Source organism: Rhinolophus sinicus, chromosome 17 (genome assembly GCF_057876585.1).
Source record: "Rhinolophus sinicus isolate RSI-liver-muscle chromosome 17, RSI-T2T, whole genome shotgun sequence".
NCBI classification, from domain to species: domain Eukaryota; kingdom Metazoa; phylum Chordata; class Mammalia; order Chiroptera; family Rhinolophidae; genus Rhinolophus; species Rhinolophus sinicus.
The window spans coordinates 68704207-68728565 of record NC_142517.1 but is presented as its reverse complement, the minus strand read 5'-3'; the positions used below and the strand labels follow the sequence as shown (position 1 = coordinate 68728565).

At 42.5% G+C, this 24359-nt stretch overlaps 1 protein-coding gene across 20 annotated transcripts in view; it reads right to left on the bottom strand.

The window, feature by feature from the left end:
* ZBTB20 (zinc finger and BTB domain containing 20) overlaps positions 1-24359 on the bottom strand; it is a 777577-nt gene that overhangs the window by 65605 nt on the left and 687613 nt on the right. For 12 of the 20 annotated variants that reach the window (XM_074331585.2, XM_019734851.3, XM_019734852.3 and 9 more), the window contains 3 exons: positions 8870-8970; positions 843-1006; positions 277-464 (listed from right to left, as the gene is read on the bottom strand). In XM_074331585.2, coding sequence (XP_074187686.1) covers positions 277-464; positions 843-853 — 199 coding nt within the window. In that variant the 5' untranslated portion in view covers positions 854-1006; positions 8870-8970. Of the gene's footprint in view, positions 1-276; positions 465-841; positions 1007-8869; positions 8971-24359 lie in introns of those variants that run through there. The other 8 variants (XM_019734862.3, XM_074331601.2, XM_074331602.2 and 5 more) reach the window with 2 other exon arrangements.

Below are 24359 nucleotides of genomic sequence, written 5' to 3'. Positions count from 1 at the left end.
CTTCACAACTTCTTTTTTTGAGTTAATATCATGAAAGAAAATGTGGTTTGTGTAATTCATCAGCCTTTTGAGGCTAAATGGTTGGTCACCTGGTTTTAACACTCTAGCTTTGGAAATATAGATGTTGGCTGAATCAAAATGGTGGCAAGTTACTTTTGGCTACTTTGGAAGACCAAATGGAAACGCAGCTTGCTCTGAATGCAGAAAAGCCAGAACCCAGGGGAGAAGCATGCTCCAAGCACCACGAAGACACCATCACCGTACTGGTGTACTCACAATCAGATGACCCGGTGTGAGCGTGAGAGTTTGTCAGTGAATGTGTTGAGTGGATGAGGGCTGGGTCTGGAGACAAAACAGCTTCAAAGTTCAGGCAGGGAAGGCCCGGCTTGGCGCTGGATCCGCCCGGCTGAGTAATCTCATTCTCCTCAGATGCCTTCTGGTTTTCAGCTGTCTTGGGTTTCTTCCTGAAAATAAACAAAGGGCCCTTTGAAGGAACTGACTGCATATTTGGGAAAAGGCATTTTTAGAATCTGTTAAAGATAACTTGATTTTTTTTTTTTTCTGAGGGGGGATGGGAGGGAGTCCAGTATGTCCCTTGTTTTAAAACAAGCTGATTCTTGTTTTTTTTTTCCCTCCAGTAATGGCCTAACTGGGAACACATGAAAGCATATGGGCCAAGCAAACAGCACCACATTTGGACTCTGTTGGCTGCATAAAAAGACCCTGTCCCAGAACTTTAGACAGCTTGAGCTACGTATGGCTGACATTATCCAAGAAAGCATCCTTTTTTTTCCCCCTTAAGAGTTTTAACATGGTCTGGAAAAATACTAGTGGAGGTTTACCGTTCTAGCATTTGTCAGGAAGCTTAGAGACAGGACCCGTGGAGTAATGGGAGGAGCACTGGACTGGGAGTCAGGAGACTTGAGCTATGGTACTAGCTGTGCCTCTAACTTGCTGTGTGGCCTTGGGCACCTCACTTCACCTCTCTGGGCTTCAGTTTCCTCATCTGTAAAATAAAGGGCTTGGATTAGAAGGCCTTAAAAGTACCTTCCAGCTTTAAGTTTCTGTTCACGGAACACATTATGGAACATTTAACTTTCTTGCAGTCTCATTAGAATTTATTTTAGATCAACACATAATTTCAAATCACAATCTCAATTTGCAGGTTGTACAGATGAGAGGGGGTAGTGATGGAGGGTTCTGTTAAAGTAGCACATGAAAGGTGAAAAGAAGAGTTTAGATTCCAGTAGGTGGAGGGATGGTGTGACACAAGAGGTCCTCTATTCCAACTCTTTACTCCTCTAAAGCTTACGATCCCCTTTGGTTTTTTGTTTTGTTTTGTTTTGCTTTTCCGATTTAGTGCATGATTCTGGACTACAGGAGTACGGCTGTGTGTTTGGGATGCGAGGAAGAGATGGGTAAAGGGAATTAGAAAGTAACTGCTGCTAACTGTTAGTTGGAGTCAGGAACAGGAAGTCAAAGGTCCGCTACTGGTCAGCTCTGGTCTCTCTCTAGGACAATATGGATATAAATGAATAAATACTTAACTTAGACTGCGTGTACCCTAGGCCACAGCCAAACTGGATTATTAATCATACCCTGATAATTCTCCCCAATTTCCTTTGCTCTGTGCCTTTTCCTATTATTATGTGCACGGCGACCAGAGAAAGTATTTTGTTTTACTTTTTGGTAGAAGATTATGTGTGGTACCGAATGTGTTGTAAGTAGAATTGTTTCCATGTTTTCCTTGTTTCAATAAGCATGGCAATGGACTCATCATACAGAGTATTTTGTATTGAAATTTGTTGCACTGGGTCGTTAGATCGGCCCTCGCAGAATATGGTGTTATGATTAGCATGCTGTGTTTCTGGTCCAACAGGCTGTGAAATAAAATCTGCTGTTTCAGAGGGCAGGAGGGCAGACGTGGCATGGTAAAGATGAAAACAGAGGGGGAGCTTTGAGACATTTTTCAGTATGGAGGAAGCCAACATAAGAGAAGAAATATACTGAAATCTTTTACCAACTGTGGGTTGCATGAGTGACTGTGGAACTAACCCTCAAATTCTGAGTGTCTACTTGGACCTTCAAGGAGCTGGTTTCTGGTTTTCAGTTTCAGGAGGTAACCAAGATGAAAGTCAAAGCCCAACTCCTTTTTTTCCATGAAAACCAGTGCCACCTCTAAGGTCCTTATTTCTATCACTGTTGTCTCTCACCAGGTTGGAAACCTTAGGCTCACATGTATACCTTCCTCTGCCTTGAAGCCAAGTCGTCAAGTCCTGACGATTCTGTTTCTTTTATAGTTTTCACATCTGGGTTTCCTTTCCATTTCCAATGCAATCACCCAAACGCTTTTTATTTAGACTGTTGTTTACCTTCTGGCTCCCATTCTCCTTGATTCCTCTTGTCCCACTGCTTTGCATTCACTACATCTGAGGCGACCACATTAGCTTGACACTCACTCACGGCGAGTTTTCTATCTGCTCGTTTAGCTCACATGCCCTACGTATTGGCCATACTGGTCTCTCCAATTTCTTGAATATTCCCAGCACATCCTGGGGAAGCTATACCCTTGCTCTACATTTTTGCTCAAATTATTTCTCTTGCTTTGAATGCTCCCTTTTCAACTCTAACCGTTGAAATCATACTTATCCTTTATACGTATTGAATGCTGTCTCCATCTTGTAACTGTCTTGATTCCCCCTGTACAGATAGGACTTCTCTCTCTGAAATTCTCTTCCCTTTGACCCTTCTCTGAAATTCCCCAAACACTTTTTACTTCTTTTATTTTACTCACTAAAGTTTGTCTCAACAATGGTTATTGACGTGCTTATTCCTTCCCTATGATCCTGTAAACTCTCTGAGGCTAAGGAAATGTCCGAGTTATTTTTGAATCCCTGTGTTTATCCACTCTTCCCTTCTTCCTTCCCTACCCCTTCATTTATTCACACATTCATCTTACAAATATTTATTATGTGCCTATGATGTGCCAGCATGGGTTAGAGAATTAAACAAGCCTAGTTTCTGCCCTCCCAGAGTTTGCTGTCTGGTGTATACTGTTGAGCCGAGTAGTTTAGACAAAGCTGTCATTCAATATATGTTTGTTGATGGAATGAAATGGAGCTGAAATTAAAGTATATTTTTAAAATAGTTATAGTCTGAATGCCGGTTGTGTTTCCTACTCTTTATGTACCAGTGAAATCTACCTTGCGTGTTACTTTTTCCTTGAATCCATGAAGGGTGTTTGATAAGAGTAGGGCCATTTTGCTCACTAAAGCTCGGCCGGTCCTCATGATCCAGTTAAATAGAGGGATGACAGGTATCTCTTAACAGAAAAACAAAACAAAAAACTTATCTCTGTTGCTCTTAGACAAGTCTAGGCTAGTTTCAGATGTGTACTTTAGGAAATTAAGGAAGCCCTCTTTCAAACATGAGTACATGTAGAGATTACTCTTTTATTTTTAAGACTGCACAAATTGTATTGTTCTTTATATCAATGCCCTGGTTTTCTTCCCTAGATTTGATTCTGCTTCCTACCTGACATCTTGCACTAGACCCTCCTGTTTGTTGTCTCAAGGGTCACCTTTGGCGAACGTTCATAACAGGCACTGGGGCCACTTCTATGAACAGAAAATATTAGGCAAATGAGGGTATGAGCCTTGAGGGCATGAGCCTTAATTGGGCTCATACCCTCATTTGCCTAATACCACTTTACTTGTCTATACCACTGGGCTGTTTCCCAACTGCACAGATAACACAGAGCTACTCACTGTCCTAAGAAGCAATTCATTCTCCTTCTCACTCTCTCCACTAGTCCTTTTGGACTCCTTTTTCCGGAGTTGAGAAACACTGAAACATAGCAGCCGTCTATGTCTAGAAATGCATAGGTGCTGTTATTTTGACCCCATTTCTGCAGTTCGTAGTTTATTAAGGAGGAAAGAGCAACTCCTGCAGTGATTAATTGAAAATACCTTCTCTGGTTGTGTAAAAACAATTATATAAACATGGCACATTGAAGGACAAGTCTCTCCAAGCCTTTATGGCTGTGTATTATCCCCTGGAGCCTTTAGAGGGCAGCAGCACACCGGCGGACTCCAGGCAGCATTTCAGAGAGAGGCAAACTCCCCACCAGACCAGATCCTTCCTCCTAGTCACCATGCCAAAGTGTGGTTTGCCAAGCTCTGGCCACTCAGCCTCTTTCTTTCTTTTCAGCTCTCTCTCTCTCTCTCTCTCTCTCTCTCTCTCTCTCTCTCTCTCTCTCTCTCTCTCTCTCTCTCTCCTCCTTTTCCTTTCCCTTCCCTTTCCTCCCTCCCTCCATCGCTCAATGTTAAAATTATACACTCTGATGCAGTCGCCCCTCAACCGGAAAATGAAAGCTCCAATGAAAAAGTTAGACAAGCCAACAACAACAAAGAAAGAAACTAGGAGAAAGGGGAAAGGGGGCTGGTGCGGGGGAAGGATTTAAGAACAAGAAAAGGGCAGATGTTTCGTAAATATATGCAAAGCAAAACTGGGTGTACCCTGAACACTTCCACAGAGAAACAGACCAATCATTGTGCACTTCCTCCCGCCACACTGGTGGAGCTCTGCATTCAAAAAAAAAAAAAAAAAAGGAAAAAAAGTGTGGCCGCAGGCACCTGCCTTTCAACGGTCAGTTCTGACATTCTTACTGAGTATTTCCCAATTGTCCAAAGAGAACAAAAACGTTTTCGCCTCCCCACTGCGAAGATTTCTGTTATGAAAAAAAGGCCGCTTCAAGAACTGGGAAGGTGTTTTAAGGTGACTCGAGGCTGGGTTAGCCAGCAGGATCTTCTGATTTTAACTCTCCTTGTGCTGGCTCTGGCAGCAAGTTTTGGGCTGAAACATAGCAGTGAATGGGGCTGTGGATGATGCTGGCTCTTTCCTTACTAGACCATATTGTATGTGGAAAGAAATATGCATTAAAACATATTGATGCAATGGTGGGTATCAAGCATGTTAAATGCATGGAAATTAACCAGATCGGTGGCATTTGATGTATATATTTCACACTTCTTTGCACATATTGCACACATACAGTGATGGCAATGCTTTCTGCAACATATGGAAAATAAATATTTTATCTGCGTGAGCTCTTATCAGTCTCCAGAGTCTGTTGAGAGAGGAGTGCTCTCTTCTAGCTCCCTCTCCCAATTTTCTCTCCTCTGGGCTCCCCCCCGTCTCCTGCACATCAACACGCCCTCCGCTCATCAGCCTGGCTGGATAGGAAAGAATTAGTAAGAACCTCCTTTTGATGAACAATTACTTAGTCATTGGATCATGACAAGTTAGACCAGTAATGTCATCCCCCTGCCCCCAATCTTCCCCTACAGTACATTGGGAAAGTCTTAGTAGAGGCTTTGGGTGTGGGGGACAAAGAGCAGATAGTAACAAACACCCCAATGAGGGATGGTGGCAGAACTGAGTTCCACCATCTAGTAACTAACTGTGTGCTCTAGGCACGTTACGCTGCTTCTCTGGGCCTCAGTTTCATCATCTGTAAAGTAGAAATAATAATACCCATTTCCTAGGGCTGCTGGGAGAATTAAATGAGATCACTCATGCCCAGTGGTTGGTACAATGCTGGCACATGGCCAGTGCCCACTGGTGGTAGCTGTCCTCACAGACAGCGTCAGTTTTGCGGTTTTCATCATTTAAACTATAACAGGGCACTTCCTTTATCTCAGTTATCTTTTTCAATGTCTAGATTTGGGCAGGGGCAAATGGATTCTAATTGTAGCAAAGGCAGAAAGAATGCTAGGATAAGCAATCTGTTCCTCCACATTTCGATCTTACGGTATTAACCCCCCGACACCTCCTTTCTTTTCACGTGTTTGTCATGGCTGCTGCTGTACCAAGAACTCCTCCTGAGGCTGAGGGTCAAGCAGGCCACACTTGGCTTATAGAGCCCACCCAACCTGAGCACTATGGTCTATGCATTAAAACCAACCTTCGGCATTCTCTTATCACATGTTCTTACAATGTATTCTGTCACTACTTGGTCTAATGTTCTCAGATGCATTTATGATGTTTTCGTGATTAAAATGTTTTATTCTCTCATTTTTTTTTTTTTTTTAACCTTCTTGGCAAGGCTGATTTATAATGTTTTTTTTTTTCAATGTATTTCTCCCTCACTGTATCAGTCAGGATCCTGGCAAGAAGCAGATGGCACACTCAAGGGTTTTCACTGAAGAGAGTTTAATGAAAGGACTGTACACTGAGGTACAGATGAGGTTAAGGGACCCTTAAGGGATGGTAGGTGCAGCATCAGGGACTAGCAGCGGTGGAAAACTGTTAAATCTCAGCTTTACACCGTTTCGCTGAAGGAGCAAGGGAAGGCCTGGTGTTCTCGAAGTCCAGTCAGAACTGGAGTTGGGAAGGGGGGCTTGATTAATAAATGCCATGACCTCACTCTCTCCTCCTGCTTTCCATCTCTTGCTGATGTTTCCTTTAGGCCAAAGTCAAAAGGAAGCCAGAGGAGAAAGCATTCTGGGTAATGTAGTCCAGAGGTCAGCCTTCTGGACCACAAATCAGGGCAGAGAATGTGTGTGTGTGTGTGTGTGTGTGTGTGTGTGTGTGTGTGTCTTGGAGGTGGTAGGAGACTAATTGGCATATCTATTCTTTCCCTCTCCATTCCTCCACCTTTTTCCTCTCAATTTTACTTTCTAGAAAGAAAGACATAGCAAAATAAAATGACATCAGTTCTCTTTTGGTGTTCATATACCTAGTTTGTCTATTTGTCTATGAGAGAAGAAAACTGAATGTAAGCTCCATGAGAGCAGGTATTCTTGTTTGTTTGCTGCCATAACGCTAGTGCCTAGAACAGTACCTGGCACATAGTAACTGTCCCGTCAATTTTATTTGACTGAGTTTACCTCTGCTGTGCCAGACACTACATATACACTCTCTCATTTAATTTTCATAACAATCCAGGCAGGTAGGCAGGGACACTGAGTATGGGTGTCCAGGTGGTGTGGGAGTGGGTAGGTTTTTAATCTAACCCTCCCTCCCTTCCTTTCCACCCCTAAGCCTTCAATTCTGGCCCAGGGCATTGGCAACTCACAGGACGAGACACATTTTAGTAATCAGTCCATATTCTTATACTTTATTCACCATCTTGCTTTTTGTACCTAGCAAGTCTCTGTAAGTCTTCTTCTTATTTCTCTTTACTGTATGAGGGAGCTGAGTTTCTGAAGAGCAGAGACTGCAAGGATGAGCCCCAAGCTGTCCATTCTCTAGGATCTGTGAAATGTGAAAGCAGGCAACGATGTTCTGCACAGGTGAAGTTCTTCTAATGGCAGAAACAGACGCGCACGTGTGCGCTGCCTTGGGATTGTCAGGAAACTGTAGGTCCTGATTTCTGGCTCTGCATCTGGGTTCTCTGCAGCACAGGAAGATAGAGGTGGCAGAACACGCTTTGCTCTCCCACGTGGTACAGAAACTATGCAACCTGTCTGCATCCCAGTGCAGCTGCGCTCCCTGCACCTGCGCAGTGCCTCCGTGATGGAGCAACACTCGGAAAACTATCCAGATGTGGGCCTTTCTGAGGCCTGCCTTGCACTGGAACTTATGGATGAATGAAGGTGTTGCACAGGTGAGTTCCTTGCATGGGTATGAAATGAAGAAACTCTATGTTTGACTTTGTGTCATGTCTTTAGTCCCAACCACTCACCCCCATTACCGTGCACGGCACTCTGAGGGTCCCCATCTCTGTTCAGGCTGGGCGGGCCTGCCTGTCAGCTACACATTTGCTACCATCCATTCCAATTCAGGTGACTGAAAGCGTGAAAAGTACACAGCAACACAAAGCAAAAGAAAATGCTGGCTTTATCCCTTGGGGTTTGCTTTTTGCCAGAATAGCTAACAACGTAGAAAATATAAAGGTGAAGATCCTACCTGAAGCCTAAGAGGGACGTAGTGTTTTCTAGTAACAGAGGTGTCTGTAAAATACTACCCCATCACCTGCCTGATCCCACATAAGAAAACTTGCAAATACAACTAGAATGAGTTTTTGTTTTAAAATGTGTAATTAAGTTATTCCGCATGCATAGCCTCTAAATAATTTAATTTCTGGTTTTCTAGTAAAAAAAAAATCCCCAAAAGCCCCTATTTTCATCTGTTAATTTTAGTAATGATTAATGAGTACTGGATACCAATCTTTCATCAGAGTGTTCCTGTAGGCATCCTACCTCCTACCCCAACTTATTTCTGCCTCTTGCCTTGCAAGGGCTGTACTTCTACATAAATGCCTTTCACAGAGGGAACTAACCCCAATATGCACAGCCATGCTTCCAGAGGGCAGAGCTGAGCTGGATACAATGGCTTAAAGATGTGGCTGAAGGAGCCCCGAGTGCCAAGGGGCAGGCCTTGGACCCTTAGAGTAGCAAGGAGGCAACTACCGGGCACAGAGATGCAGCTCAGACCCCAGGTAGACATGGGCAAGGAAAGCTGGCTCCTGGATTTGACCAAAGTGGCATGAAATGACAAGCTGCTGTGAGATTCGACAGAGTGGCACAGTGGGGTGATGAGAGGTGAACACGTCGGGCGGGAGCTGCCACTGGTTCAGGCAGGGGCACAGATGACCAGGCAGAACAGCCCAGTGCATGCAAGAGGTGCTCAGAACCAGCTGGGCAAAGCCGCCCGCGGAGGAAGGCGCGATGCCGCCCGGGGTGTGCAGTGCAGGCTGGAAGCTGAGACGTGCTGTGGGCACCTCAGGACTGAGTCCGATTACCTCGCTGCATCCAAGAGATGAAGCCATCTAAAATTTCATCTGCTTTTACTATGGTGTGTGTTTTTTTTTTTAATTAAACAAAGTGAACTAAGAGTCCTTTCATTGGAGGCATAATGTACTCACAGTAGTTTCCAAATAAATGGTGTCACTCTTCAGGTAAATCACTCCAAGGCTTGGGCCTAGTGCAGATGGTCATTGGGGCAGGGAACAGAGAGCGGCTGCATCTAGATCAGATGAGAAACAAACACAAATCAGGCTGTTAAACAGATAGGTGATGGCAATCATTCATTTTGGCAGAGACGGAACGGTGGGGCTTGGTGGAAAGGCTGCTCCTGTACCTTTGCACCAGAGAATGGCAAGTCAGGGAAGGGGGAGTGGAGAGGACGTCATCCAGACTCGATTTTAGTATTTTTACCTGACTGTCTGTATGGTCTGAGAGCATCTACAGCACCCTGTCACTGAAGAGGGAACTGATTTTGTGGTTCTGAGTGGGAAGCTGAGGTGGAGGGTGAGGGTGGGGGAATGGGGCCCGTGTCTTTCAGCCTGGCACAGCCGACTCTTCGTCCACTGTTTTTGATTCCACTGCAGTTTCTACCTCTTTAGTGCTCAGTTCTTACGAATGCCTTCTGGCCTGGCCACATTTCTGAGCTCTTGCTTTCTCTCTGAGCTCTTGCTTTCTCTCTGCCCTTCACTACGAAGTCTCCATTTCCTCCCATATCCTCTAACCTGTGTAGTTCGGCTTGCAGGGCTACAGAATTGACTGCCATTTGTCTCAGCCTCACACCCAGAGGCCTCTTCCCAGGCCTCACCCCTCTGGCCACGTTGGGCTCCAATGACCACTTGATTCCTGAAACTCTCCTCCCCTCTCATCGGGAGGCTGCATTATCCTGACTCTGGTCCTACCTTCAGTTCTCTCTTCTGCCTCCTTCACTGGCTGGTCTTCTTTCTCCTGTTCCCCAAATGTAGATATTCCTCAAGATTCTCTCTTCAGGCTTTGCCTACACCCACCCTCCACGACCTCAACAATCACTTCTCCATAGAGAACACCCACATAGCTATCTTTAGTTCTTGCCTATCTACAGAGCTCCAGACCCACATTCTAAATAACTGCTGGTTATTGTTTCATCAATTTGTTCATTTGTTCATTCATTCCTTCATCCATTCATCATTGAGTGTTTAGATAGCGTCTACTAGGCACCTGGAAAAGATGAATAAGATGCCACTTCTAACGTTGAGAGGCTCACATATCCATCACATACTGCACAGACAGTTCTAATTCAGAAAGTTTAAACAAGAATTCATTGCCTTTCCCTCAAAATATGTTCCTTCTCCAGCCTTCTCATTTCCTGACATTGGGACAATTGTCATCCAGTTACTTGGGCCTACAATTGAGGAGTCATCTCTAAGCATTCCCCTTTTTTTTTTTTTTTTCACTTCCCAGATCCAATCAGCTGCCAAGTCCTGTGGCTTTTACTCAGGCTGTGTTTCCTGACTCAATACGAGCATTGATTTATCCTTTTATCACCTGTTGCCAGGACTTCTGGGAGAGCCTCCTAACTGGCTTCACTTCCTCTAGATTCTCTTTACTTCTAGCCCATCCTTCACGCCACCACTACAATTATTTTTCTAAAGTACCATTCTCAACATATCAGTCCTTTGCTCTTTGCTTACTGGATTACATTCAAACTCAGTTTGGCATTCAAGGCTCCTGCAATATAGCCCCAATTTAATTTCCTAGTTTTATCTCTACAGTCCATTCTCCAGTGCTGCAAAGTCCCACTCTTTCTCACCACAGGCATGGTTTTCCTCCCTTTTCCCCAAGATCTACATGTAGCTTCTTTAAGAGCCATCCAAATATCACCTCATTTATGAAGCATTTCCCAAAGGAAAGTGCCCTTCCTGAATCCTTAAGCACTTCTGCACTACTCCTTTTGCACATTCAATGGACTGTAGTATTTGTGTAATTTATCTCCACCCTCTAAAAGCTCCTTGAAGACAGAGACAATTTTTACATTGTATACCCTGTAGTGTGCCATGCCTTGCACACAGGTTTACGCTCAGCTGATGTCTGCTGAACCAAATTTAAAAGGACTGAAGAGTCTTGCTTTGAGTCATGGAAACTAAGACTGAATTGGAAAGACCTTAAAGCTTATCTGTTCCAACCCCCTCATTTTTCAGATGAGGGGATTATGGGAACGGACTTGCTCAAGGCCACATCCTTGTTAGTGGCTGACCAATGATAACTGATATAAAAGGTCACAAGTCTCTAAATATCTCTCAGCACTTGCTCAACACCAGTGGGCCCAGCAGACCATCAGCAGTGAGAAGATCAGAGAGAGTGAGGGGTGGGCGGCGCATCGTCTACAAGGGTATACTGGGTTCCAAAAAAAAAAAAAAAATTGTTTCAGGTATTCACTTTAATAAACTGAACAAATAAACGCCTTTTAATAGTTCAATGATGTTTAAAAATGATTGTGGATTTAAAGACTAGGGAAGCAAACCTTTCTAACATTACCAGCAGAAACAATAATGACAATATTGCAAACACTACTGGGGTGATACGCTCAGGGCAAAAACCAGAATGAAGGTATTTCTCATGCTTTGGGAAAGCAGTAGGTTCAGTTGCACTACTTGGTGAGAACGTGCTGTAATTCTATGGTTCAATTCATTATCTTACAGAAACATAAGTATTCGCAATCTTGCTATTATGCCCATCAGCACTTCTTTTTGACCTAGCTTTGCCCAGTATTTATCCTACAAGCTTACATTTTTACTTATTTTTCTTCCATTATACCACCAATTTACCTGTAGAAATACATAGATTACTGCTCCCAAGTCTGTTCTAATTCCCTTGTTCTCTTCTTGTGCTAGAAGAAACAGTAATTGTTTAATCTCGTCTCTATCGTCATCCTCAAACAGAATCATTTTCTCTCACCACAAGATGAAAAGCTGAACCAAACGTGCTGTGGGGATAACAGTGTTTACCTAGTGAAGAAACCAGACTTTTCCAGGGGATCTCAGTAGTTTGTACATGGCCACAAAAACTCAGCTCTTAAATGTTAGCCTACAGCACTCCCAGCCTGGCTCTCCCAGGTGAGCTCTTTACCCATTGTTACTCAGCAGAGGAACACCGTGGTCATATTAATCATATTCTTTTCGGCCAGTATGGTGAAGCCATGCTATGCGTTGCAATGTCCATTAAATATCAACACCCCAATAGCCACATAAACAGCAAAAAAGGATCCAAGAGCTCTTCAGAGTTCTTACTAAAGCATGATATGGCTGCACAGCTTATCAATACCTCACCAGACAGCGCTACCGTGTCTTCTCTCCCCCTGGCAACCACATGAAAATGATAAAGGCAATCACTGATTGATATGTCTAGTACATCGCAGTGAAAAATCACCTGGAAGCATCCAAATCCATTGTGTAATTAGATAAGTGTACATTTTAAATATGCCTAACATTTGATTTAAATTGTACATTTTATAATTAAATGGGGACATAATCTTTCTGTCTTTTAATCAAACTCTTAGCTCCACAGCCCGCTGTTAGGCTCTCCCTTTCATTTTTCGGCAAATTGTCACCTATCCCCTTCTTTTTATTTCCCCTCTTGCCTTAACACACACCTGAGGGCCTATTAATCAGAACTACTGCATGGGGTGTCATGTTTTATTGCTTAAAGGGTGGTTATCCTCTAAAAAAGACTCAGTGAAAATGACTTCATGAAGTTTCATATTTATTCCTTTTCAATGACTTCCATATCCAATGTAGTCAGTTTTTAAGTCGACAGATAATTTTGAGAGGCTGCTGGGGCCACACATTCTTCCTAGAGTTTGGAAACACAGCTGTTCTCTCTGCCTCTTACATCATCACTGTAATAAAGAATCTGCTCTTGGAACCCAGCTGGCAAGGATCTTGATGGTGTCAGAGGCAGAGGAGACAGGGGGTCATTTTCATTCCAGCCTGTTTTATTGTTGATGTCTCTGAAGATCTGTCTTGGAAGCCCTTAGAGAACAGAGCTGTTATATAACACAGTGCACCACATATCACCCTAAGGAACTTACTGCAGAGGTCTTATTTTAGTATGGCCCTTCTTAGTCTTTAGAAATCACACCAAATCATTCTAAAATGACAGATGGGGCCTTCATAACTAGAGCTTACAAAAAAGATAATACTAACAATAATAGCTACCATGTATTAGAGTTTCTAAGTTTCTTGTCAGGAACTGCAGCAGGCATTTTTATATGTAAATACATTCTCATTAAACCCTCACAGTGATGCCATCCTGTAGGCATTGGTATACCCATTTTGTGGATGAGGAAAAGTGAGGCTCAGAGACCTCAAGTAACCACTCCAAGATTAGACAGCTGTGGATAGTGAGGTCAGAATCCAAACCTAGATCTCTCTGACTGTAAATCTGTGCTTTTTCGCTATACAGCAACTGCTCCCACACTGCATGGACACGTCCCTAATTCCCACTGCGATTTCAGCACAAGAAAGATGCTATACTATTTCCATGATGGTTCAGAGTCACTGAAAGAACTGGGGTCACAGGCTTCAGGTGAAGGAACTCTTCCAGAAACTATCAGTAAGGACAGCTTCTTCCTAGCTCCTTTCTATTTGAAGGTGAGAATGGTCTTCTGTATCTTAAATCCGTCTTCTCAAACTCTAATGAACCAGTGAATCACCCGGGATTTCTGACTCAGCATGTCTGCGATGGAATCTGATTCTGCATTTCTAACAACTCCCAGGTGGTGCTGATGACACTGGTCTGGTTACCACAGGCCTCACGTCTGACACTGGCCTTCCCACTGAGGGTTGGAGTAGTTCAAGATACATAACTTGGCTAGCAGCTCACAAGGCTCAACTGGCTTCTGATTCTGGGCCAGTCTGTCAGGTCATCAGGCATTAGAATTCAAGGAGTTTCTGGTATGAGCACACTATGAAAAAAAAAAAATCATTTCTGGATGCCCCAGGGCTTTCGGAAAGCCCTTAGAAATTAAAATGATAATATCTCTAACATGTAAAGCTCCCATTTTTTACATTGTTGTTATTTTTAACAATAATTATCTGGTAGTAATTCAAATAACACCTATCCTCTGAGAAATTCAACGAGCTTTACTAACCTTAATTGTCTAACAGCAATTCCCAGGTGTAGATAAAGCTGTCTCAAAGATCACAGTAAATTTAAAATTGTTCCACTTCCCTCCTTTCGTTGTCCCAAATGTAGTGATGAATTAGTGGGGAAGGGTTACTAATTGGCTAAGACCTACTATCTCATAATTTGAGGCACAGGAAATTTCATAAAGCAAGGGTAAGTCCAAGAAATAATCAGCAAAGGGGTGGTTGTGGGGGAACAGAATGTTGGTGAGAGAAAAAAGAAGGGAGAATTAAAAGGAGTAAGAGTAGAAAAGAGAGAAATTGTAGAACTAGCTGGATGACCTTGGATGAGTCATTCACCTCTAGGTGGCTCAGTATTTCCATCTGTAAGAAAAAGGTGGATTTTATGATTTTTAAGGTCCCTTAAAACTTTAATAGTCCCCTGAGAAGAAAGAAGCGGAAATTAAGTAGCTCATAAACCTGTTAAACCATTAAACCTGTTAAAGAAATCTATTTGACTTTTAACTTTTTAACTAATTACCTAAAACGAATTCCCAAGTCTGATGTCACTAATTCCACCTCTCTGGAAACTGGTGAGAAAACCATTTAATGAATGGTTAAAGGGAAGCATCGCAGCATCATGGCCAGACAAACTAATCAGGAACCCCAGCTTCAGCTTTCTGATGCTATAATACATATTTTACTTTACAAAATTTTAGCTCCTTAATTAACCACTAGTTAACACCCATGTCCAGAAGAAACACCTCTGATGGATTGAAGACCCCTGCGATAGCCCAGCCAGTAGAAGGTCCCACTGTTTGTCATATTAAATCTATGTTAATTTTCTCCATAGAGACCTCTGGATTCCTCCTTGGCAGTTCACAAACTCCGTTAATAAGACCTGCACATCCCAGGATCCTTGGCACTGTAAGGTGTATACAGTTGATTCCTGTTTTTAAAATAAGTGATCTTTGGGATCAGGTGATATGTATATCATACTATATATCATACTATATATATAGTATGATATATATATAATATGTATATAATATATATGTGTGTGTATATATATATATGTATATATATATCATATATCTGTATTATATATATACATACCAGGGATGCGAAAAAAAATATATACGAGTGGACACTTTGGTCAACGTTGCTCAAGCAGTAGTTCGCCGTAATCAGAAGTGTCTAGATGCTGATGGTAACCACTTTGTGCACCTCTAGTAATTGCAGAAGTCAAACGTGACTTGTATTCATCTTTTGTTATCGGTATATATATTGAGTATTACAATGTTAATAGTTTTCCTTTCTTAAAATGTGTATACATTTTTTTGTCACCTTCTGTATATATGATATATATATACACATATGTCATATATCTATACCATATATATATATTTATCTCAACACACACATACATATGCATATATACATATATACACACATATGTGATAGTTTTTCCGGTTTTAATGAATACCTGATGATGGAAACTCCTTTTCTAAGTCATTTGACACTGGAATCTTCCTGTCCAGAAGCCTACCACAGGTCCTGGTTGTAAGGTCATTTTAAACTCTGTACTGAGGATTCCAACATGAGCACGATGTACGGAGCAGCATGTGATCGGTGTTACATCCGAGGTATCTACACCTTGCCTCTTGCACTGAGTATGTTGGGACTGATCATTACAGTTTGTGGCTAAATGGAAAAACAGGTCCCCAGGAGCATCAAAATGGCTTTACCCCGGAGAACACACTGTTGCTGTCTCCAAGGTGAGACCACCACTTCCCTTTTCCGGCTCCCATCACACTCATTGGGCTGCGTTTGCTCAATGCTTACGTGTGGCAGGCATTGTGCTTGGCACTTTTCAGACATTGTCTAACTTTATTTCTTATAATCACCCTTCCAATTTTATAGATGAAGAACCTGACGTTTACGGAAGGTGAAGTTATTTGCCGTGAGTCACGAAGCCACAGGGCAGCAAAGCAGGGCGTAAAGGCCAGGCGTTAGCCACAACGCTCTATGTCGTAACCTACCCACGTGATCACTACACCGCAGATCTGCCACCTTCATCCCACCCCTATTCACTTCAGGTCCTCGCCACAGGTTCGTACTATAGGTTCTCCACCAGGGTCCTCTAATGCCTTCTTGAACCTGTTTTTATCCTTCTCCAAAACCTTCCACACTTGATTTATGTTTTCCCTCTGGACTTCAATCCACAAACCCATTACCGTGTTTTGTTTTGTTTTTTTACAACAGACCTTTTACCACCATCTTCTTCAGCTACTTTTTAGGCCTCATTTTCATTCCAATTTAGTCTTTCAAGACCTCACATTTGATCTCAAGTGTTCCAACCACAGCTTGAGAACTTCTCTTCCTGGATGCCTAAGGAATCTACTCTTCTCAGCTGGTCCATCACTCGGCTCCCGATGGCTTCACTATGACATCTCTGTTCAGTCTGACCTTACCCCATAATCCACCATTGCCACATTACTTTCAATAACCCTCCAGATTTCCTTGCTCCTTGACTGTCTACATACAGGACCTCTCCTTATGTTCTTCATCCCTGAGTCCCTATCAAAACGTACCATTCCTTCCCACTCTTACTACAAAACCCGATACATCCATGCCGTCTGAACCCTCACTCAGTGTTATTTCCAAGTACGAGCCTAGTAAGTCCCGCGTTACCAAGTTCCAGTCTCCATTCTTTCGTTCAGTTGAGGACCTTCCCTCCTCCATTAGTAAGAGGATCTTGACCATCCAGGGTGGTAAGCTTGCTGGCTCTCATCTCCTTTTTCAATATCTCTGAATTTTCCTCATTTTGTTTTCTCAAGATTTAGCTGTACCTCTCTCTACACTTTCTTCCTATCCTGGAGGTATTCTCTCTGCTTGTGATCTTTACCCTTCCATTTTGGTTCCACCAGAGGTGATGGTCTTCTCTGCAGTTGACGACACATCCACTCCTTATAGAACTAGGTTAATCACCGCAGTGCAGTGTTTTCCTTGCCTTCAACTCTTGCCCTACACAGTCTTTCCAGGTGTTGTATCTCACAGTGAATTTTATAGAGCACTAGAACTTCAAGAGGGACCTTAAAACAAGTTGTTTGGTTAAACAACTACAGGAAACCCTGCACACTATCTCTCTCTTGTAAACTCATACTGTGTGTAAGGATATTGAAGGTGCCAAAGACCCTGGCCATGTCCAAACTTACTGGATGACAGACCTCCTCCCCAACCCCCACCTTTGTAATGGAACATTGACGAACCTCAGAATATACTTAGAGAAAATACGTGTCAGGGGATTTCCCCTGGTTCCAAACTCTTTAGCCTGGGTATGCAAGTTCACTGAATCTATACCAAATAAGTCCTTTCAGATTTCTTTTCCATCAATACTGTATTTGGCCTAAACCAGTTAACTTCGGAGCACATTTGTATCTCTGGGTCCCTGAACATATCATTTTGGCTACTTGGAATGCCTTGAGCATCTTTTTCTCATCTAGGCCTTTCCCCTCCTTCAAGGCCCATATTAAATCATCTATCCCGTATACAACTTTTCCTTGTGAAAACTGCTTTGGCCCATCTTGACCTCTGTCACTCATTTAGCACTCAGATAAATGGCTATAGTTTAATGCCTATTTTCTGTATCATTGATGAGAATGTAAATTCTCTAGGGCAGGAACCTGTTTTATAAACTGCAGAATCTTCAGCACCTAGTGTGGCCCTTTGTGCATAGCACTGGCTTATAATCGTGTTGATGGTTGCCATAGACAGAAATGGATGACATTGGGGCCTGGTAGGTCAAAACTTGATTTCTGTAGCTATTGGGACAGTTTAGTATGCTGCAGGCCCAGGTGGAAAGTACCACCACCACCTTGTTGGGAAGAAACACCGCGCACCAGCGGCATCATCACCTCTGCAAATGATAACACGTATGCTCTGGGGGGAGAGGAAGGACGGATCTAGAAGTGCAAAGGCAGCTCCTTTCTTAGGTGAAAATAAGAATGTGCATTAGTTGGCACCGAATGGGGAGAAGGGTAAAATAATCTAGGAACATCCAAGGATCCACAAAAGGAACCGCTGGAATAAATGCCTCTCTACCAATGAGGAGATCAGCATTCGTGATCATTGAATCGTGGTGACCTGATGAAAAAGAAAAGGCTGTTTTCTTACAGGAGAAGTCAAGGGCAGTCTTGTGGGAGGGTGCACTGCTCATCACTGCGCCTGGTCTATAGTGCAGCAACACTTTGCCGAATGTGCTCCTGCCTTCCAGTCATATTCCAACCGCTATCTCTCGGGTCAGTCTGGAGACCCATTACTTTGGAGAAGTCAAGGCAGCTTGGCTGCCACTAGCACAAAATGCAACTCCCAAGCAATGAACTCCATCTTTCCCATAAAGATCTTTTACTGCCACATCACATAAGAGCACAGAGCAGGTGTACGTCTCAGGTGAGTGTGCACTATCCAGATATTAAGGGGCTTTGAGTTTTTCGGATTAGATGTTATCTTAAGTTGGGACTTAATCGGTTTCCTAATAGTGAGGCTAGAACTAGAAATTTGGTCTCTTGATGTCTCGTCAGGGAGTTTTATTATGTGAGATAACAGAGTATAGCTTTCTTCCTTAAAACTGCAGCGACAAACGATGTTCATGTTTTAGCAGAAGAGAAAATACATTTCATTAAACTACAGCCTGTGAAGTATTTTGCTACCTTCCTGGATAAAAGATGGTATCCAAAAAAAAAAAAAGATTTAATGAAAACCTATTTATAATAGAGAACATTTACTTATGTTTACTTTAAAATAGGTATAGACTACTATGCAATGTGTGAAACTAGTAGGATAATGGTAAAAATTCTATAATAGAAAATTCTGTGTTGTTCCTTAATTAAAATGCATAACAATAGAGTATTTATTATTAGTAGTAACCAATACATAAGTATTTTGAAAACTGGAACTTTTATTGTGGGGGATTCCTGGGTGGGTGAAGCTAAATGGTTTAGCTATTTTTCGGTCATGCTCTGGTGTAGAGCTGCCTTTCTGGACAATTTACATATGTAGGCGTGAAAATGGACGGTGGCCTACCTTTTGGATGCATTTGGGCCACTGCATCAAGGATGCTGTTATCTGAGAGCCATGGGCAGTTTCTACAGTAAAGTGTATCTCAGTGCCTTCTTTTTGTAATAAAAATGGTTTACTTTATGTACTGGGTGAGGTCTGGGATCTCTCCATCTCTCTCCTGCATGTCACCCATTGTCAAAGCTTCAATTGATTTAGACACCTTAAAGGCTATGTGGTATTTTCACAAACGCTCTCTACAAATGACTTTTCCCCATCATGAGTTATGCAAATGAGAAGATTGAGGTGGGGAAGGGAGAGTTCAGTTGAGCAGTAGAACTTAATCTAAAACCGAAGTTTTCAGCAGAAAATACTTTTTCTCCCCCAAACGCCATGGCTGCCAATGAGCTTTGCAGCCAATCTGTGAAGCAGAGCACTAGACAGAGAATCACAAGATCTGCCACGTCTTCCTGGATCTGTGAAGAACTAGCCGTGTGACCGTTGTCAAGTCGCTGACTTTTCTGAACTTTATGAACTCAGGCGCAAGGAGTCCATGCGTGACATAATTACCTTCCGGCTGCATCTCTTCTCATCTGTCGAATGGTATTGGTTACTAACGTGTGCTTTGCTGATCTCATAAAGCCATGAGGCTAAAATAAGCTGACGCACGTGGAAGTGCTTTGCAGTCTGGGAGGTACTGAATCAACATAGTCTCAAGAATGAAGCAGGAAGAGTCCCGCGGGTGTGTGGAAGCTGACAGCCAGTGCACTTCCATTCAGGTTTTGGGAGAGGCTGTAATAAAGCGCTGGCACCGGCTCAAATCCCACTCTCTCCTCTCCTGTCCAGCAATGGTACAGAGCATCACTTCAGCAAGTGAGCCGTGTGGGTGAGCCAAACACTCAAGCGTCAACCTTTCTGAGTAGCAGCTACAGAGAATTCTGAGCCACAGTGCAGGTCACAGTACTGGTCCTCCAGGTGTGTCTGAAATGCTGGAGAGACCCTGGGGAGGAAGGTCAGACGTCAGGGCTCCCCAGGCCCCCTGTTCTCTCGCACATAGCTCCAGCCCACATGAGTTCTCCTGGCAGCCCCAGGAGACAGAAAAGACCCAGAATGAGCAGAAGCCTCTTCTCCTGATAACCTAAGTGCTCTGATTGAAAGGCAGAGGGTATCAGCAGAATGGCTGTACCGCGTCGGCATTGATTTCTCCAGCCTTTGTCTGCGTCTGGTTTCTGTCTCGTTTGGAGGTGGTTACTGTTACTACAAGCAGCATGAATCATGTCTCTGTTAAAAAACAGAGCTTCAATTGTCTTACATAACCCCTGGTAACTGAACGTCTAATAATAGCAAGCCATTTACAGGTAGGGAGTCTGTCTTCCTCCCAGACAGACACACACACACACACACACACACACACACACACACACACTACTCCCAGGGCCTCACAGTAAAGTGAAACAGACAGGGAGGAGGCAGAGGGAGAAAGGGGCCAGCACAATTGATTTTTATTCGGATTTTAAAATAATAATGAATAATCATGCATCACAGGGCCTGATGACCAGTATGTTTAACTGAGCTGGTTTAATAAACTGTAGGAAATAAGCACTCTTCTTCAAAGTATTGGAGACAGCAAAGAACCCCAAACACACCCGACAGACACCTTCTCCAACACTCCATTACTATATGAAAACCCTAAAGATTGGAGGGGGGTATAAGGAGGTGGGGGTGAGTAGACATTTTGCTAGATTGACTACGAACTTGCACCAACTACGTTTAATTTTCAAATGATTCTTTCTTTTCTACTTTTTGTTTGACCAGACAGAGCTATTTCAAAGGTTCTTGGCTACAGTATTGCATAAAATTCCAGAGAGTGAAGAGCGACTGAAAACATGGCTGTAATGTTCCACCATGTAGTCTATACAGCATTAGACGCTGCTCTCTGAGCCACTTTCTTTGGTAGAAAGAACCCTGCGTCTGAAGACTTGTATTTTTCCCATGAGCATAGTCTCTGCCTTGTAAGACATGACGAGGTCTTTTCATACATGGTCCCTACTCAGCCACCCATTAAGGTGATTACCAAAAAAGCAAAACAATAGGACAGGCTGAAAAAAATGACACTTACATAATTACGAAAGTAAGTTTTCCTTTATACCATGAATTTGCTTGGGAAAAATATGGGCTCTAGATAGCAAGTTTGAAAGTGTTACGAGGAAAAAATATATGTAAGTTTGTAACATCCATGTCTCCATTTCCTTGCTGCCTTATCATAGCCATCCTCAGAAATATCACTGTAGGCTATATTTTTTTGAGAGTACCTTCCCTGGAGCCCAGTAGCTCTAGATATCATGTACATTGGACCTGGGGAGGACTTTATCGAAAATTACAGATGGAGGTTACATCCTGCCACTCATTTGGGCTAGGCCCATAGACGGAAAACTTTCTCCTCTTTTTTGATTGGTCAATAACATGAAACAGTGGACAAGGCCAGTTCACCAAAGAATGTGCTAGGAAACACCCACTTTGAAGACCAGCCCCTGGGTTATTCTACATGCTTTCCCGTTGTTTAAGAATATAGAAAGGCATATGGATATCGTTATATGTCAGGATGGTTGTGTGTTCCCTCAAAATAGGATTTACTCTCCCCATTTCCTTTTGGAATATTCTTCAAATCCTTAAGCAAATGAGTTTTGACTAGAAGAACGAAAGAAGAGAAAGAAAAAGAATAAAAAGAGACGAGAGAGGACGAGGAAGGGAAATTACTAATGTCCCATTTCCCCCATGAGCAAACCTGACTGGAGTTGATAATAAAACCTCTACAACTGCTCTCTGGTAATCTTTGCTACATGCCATATGGATGTGGTTTCTGGAGGAAATGAGTTCTAGGTTTTTCTCACAGACATCCAAATGCAAAACAGTAGGGATCTTGACCACTAAATCACCCCACATAACAACAGAACCACAGTGGTGGGATGTGGCTGATGGGGCCAGACTCTTCTGCTTATTACATTCGCTTTGTGAAGTAAATTGTTCTTAGAGTTGGGACGCTGGTGGACTAAATGTTTTGATAAACATTTAGTTTATCACCTTTCTTCACAAAAGGCTTTTCCCTCTAACAGCTGTGAATATATTGCCAAATGGTTCCTGCTTCTAGAAGAGCAGGAGGTTTGCCTCTTCTCCTCTTGGACTTCAAAACCTAGCTCTTCTTTGCAGTTGTGAGGTGATTACATTTACCTGAAATTTCGGGACTCTGTATCAGCCAGTTCCTTCACAGTGGTGTGTTTGGCACCTGGACAAGTTGTTGGTGGGTCACACACACTTAAAATGTAAAAGTGGACGATTATATTATCTTGCATTGCAACAGTATTTCTGGATTGTTGCTGACAAGTAGATCCTAATAGCCATATGTGGTGCAGCAAACCACACAACAATGCATCAGAAGCTTAAGTTCATTTTCAAATGAACCAGAAACTTTTTTGAAAAGGAGAAAGTGTAGGTGCTTTACTCCCCCTTTCAATAAGCATTTATTGAATGCTTATTGTCAGTGGGAGACTTTTCATTCACAGAAGGGAGCTAGGCTATGTCAGACTCTCACTTTGTCCTTTCTCCTCTTATATGGAACAAAATATCAGTAAAACACCAAGCACAGCTTTTTTTTTTTGAACCCGATGGGCAATCAGTATGTAGCAACTGGCCACGCTGATGATTGTAGGGACTGGTGATACTGGTGGACGTGGTAACGACTTCCTTACAAAGGCACAGCAGTTTAAGAATGTCTCTGGGACAACTCAGAGGGGGTGAATGAACACATCGGTTTGACCTATTCCAACAACTGCATTCCAACAACTGTTTGGACTCCAGAAACCTTGAAACACCTAATATGAGCTTTAATAATATGAGCCCTTCGTATAGACATGATAGGATTCTTATGAAAAAGAGGCTTCTATGTTTATCTAGTGAGCTTCTCTGTAATTGTAGAATACTCAGAACACTTCCGAGAACCCATCTTAATTTTTGGAATGATTTATGAGTATCTGACAATTTATTATTATAAAATAAACTTTAATCCAATGCAATTAATTGAGAAGCTTGTTGACAATCAAGATACACAAAGCAACATTTGTGTGATAAGGCAAAGTCAGAGTTCTCTAAAATGATTACAGAGAAACTGAAGAAATGGCAGAATGGTTTGGCTGGAAGGCATCTGATTGTAAATCAGAAGCTCTGGGTGGCCTGCCCTGTTTGTCAACTGTTGCATGATTGTTGCAAGTCATCAAATGCCTCCTGTGTCTCCACTTTTCTCATATGTAAAAGGGGAGTGTTGGACTAGATGGTCTTCAAGAGTCTTTCCAGTTACAATATTTGATGATTTTAAAGTAAGAGAAGATGACAGAGTAATCCCCGTGTCCTCTCATTTTGGTGAACACTGCTTTCTCCCTATCTGTCTATGTGGTTTGCATTGGGTTTTAGGTTTCTGGGTTCTAGAAATGCCATCGTAAATATTCAAGTCATTTTTTCTTTAGCTACATGGGAAAATAATAGAGGACTAATTCTCCCTTTCTTTCTACATCAGTGTTTCTTCTCAAATCAGACTTACATGCCTAAGACAAAAACATGATCACTCTGGCACTGACAAACACTCTTCCTCATCCTCGTTACAGGTCCTTACTCATGCAAGCTCATCTGATAGGGTTATTTCTATATTTATATCCTGGCTATTTTTTCTCTTCCAACTTGTTTGTGAAATCCCTGGTAAGCATAAAGCTGTAAAAATAAAACAAACAAAACAAAACAGCTCTGTTTGAATAATTCACTTTAGTTAAGGCAGTATACGAAGACATTCTAACACTCAGGGAAAAAAAAGAAGCTTTAAAAAATACTCCTGTATCTTACAAAAGCCTTAGTAAAATGTATATCAATGCTAGTTTAATATGTTGTTACTGTTTTTTTTTTTTTTTCCAAAGAGAATGCTACATATTGGATTTATAGTCTGGTGTCGATATTTCTCTCCATATTTCTCAAGCCACTGCATCCTCTAAGCCAAGAAGACCCAGAGCTCACCAACTTGCATTTACATAGACAAAGGAGCCACACAGAAAACCCAGTACCTGGAGCTTGTATCAGATCCTGAGTAGGCACTTCAGTTACTCTTGACTCGCCCCTTTTCATCTCTGTCCTGTTCCTTTGTTACCTTAATTCCCTTCACCTAGCATGCCCTTCGTTTACCTCCCTTTACTGCTTAAAACTTCCGCCTATTTTCAAGACCTACCTAGCTCAAGCCCCATTTCCAAGAAGCAACTTAGGTTGATCCAACTTGGGATCTAGTGATAATTTTCGTCGGCTAGCAAGCCATAATTGGCCCTTGTGGTAAGTGGCGTCACTGAGCACACACCTAGGAAGTGCTCAGAAAACACCAGAGAAAAAAGATGAAAAGTGTCAGGGTCCTCAGAAAGGGACC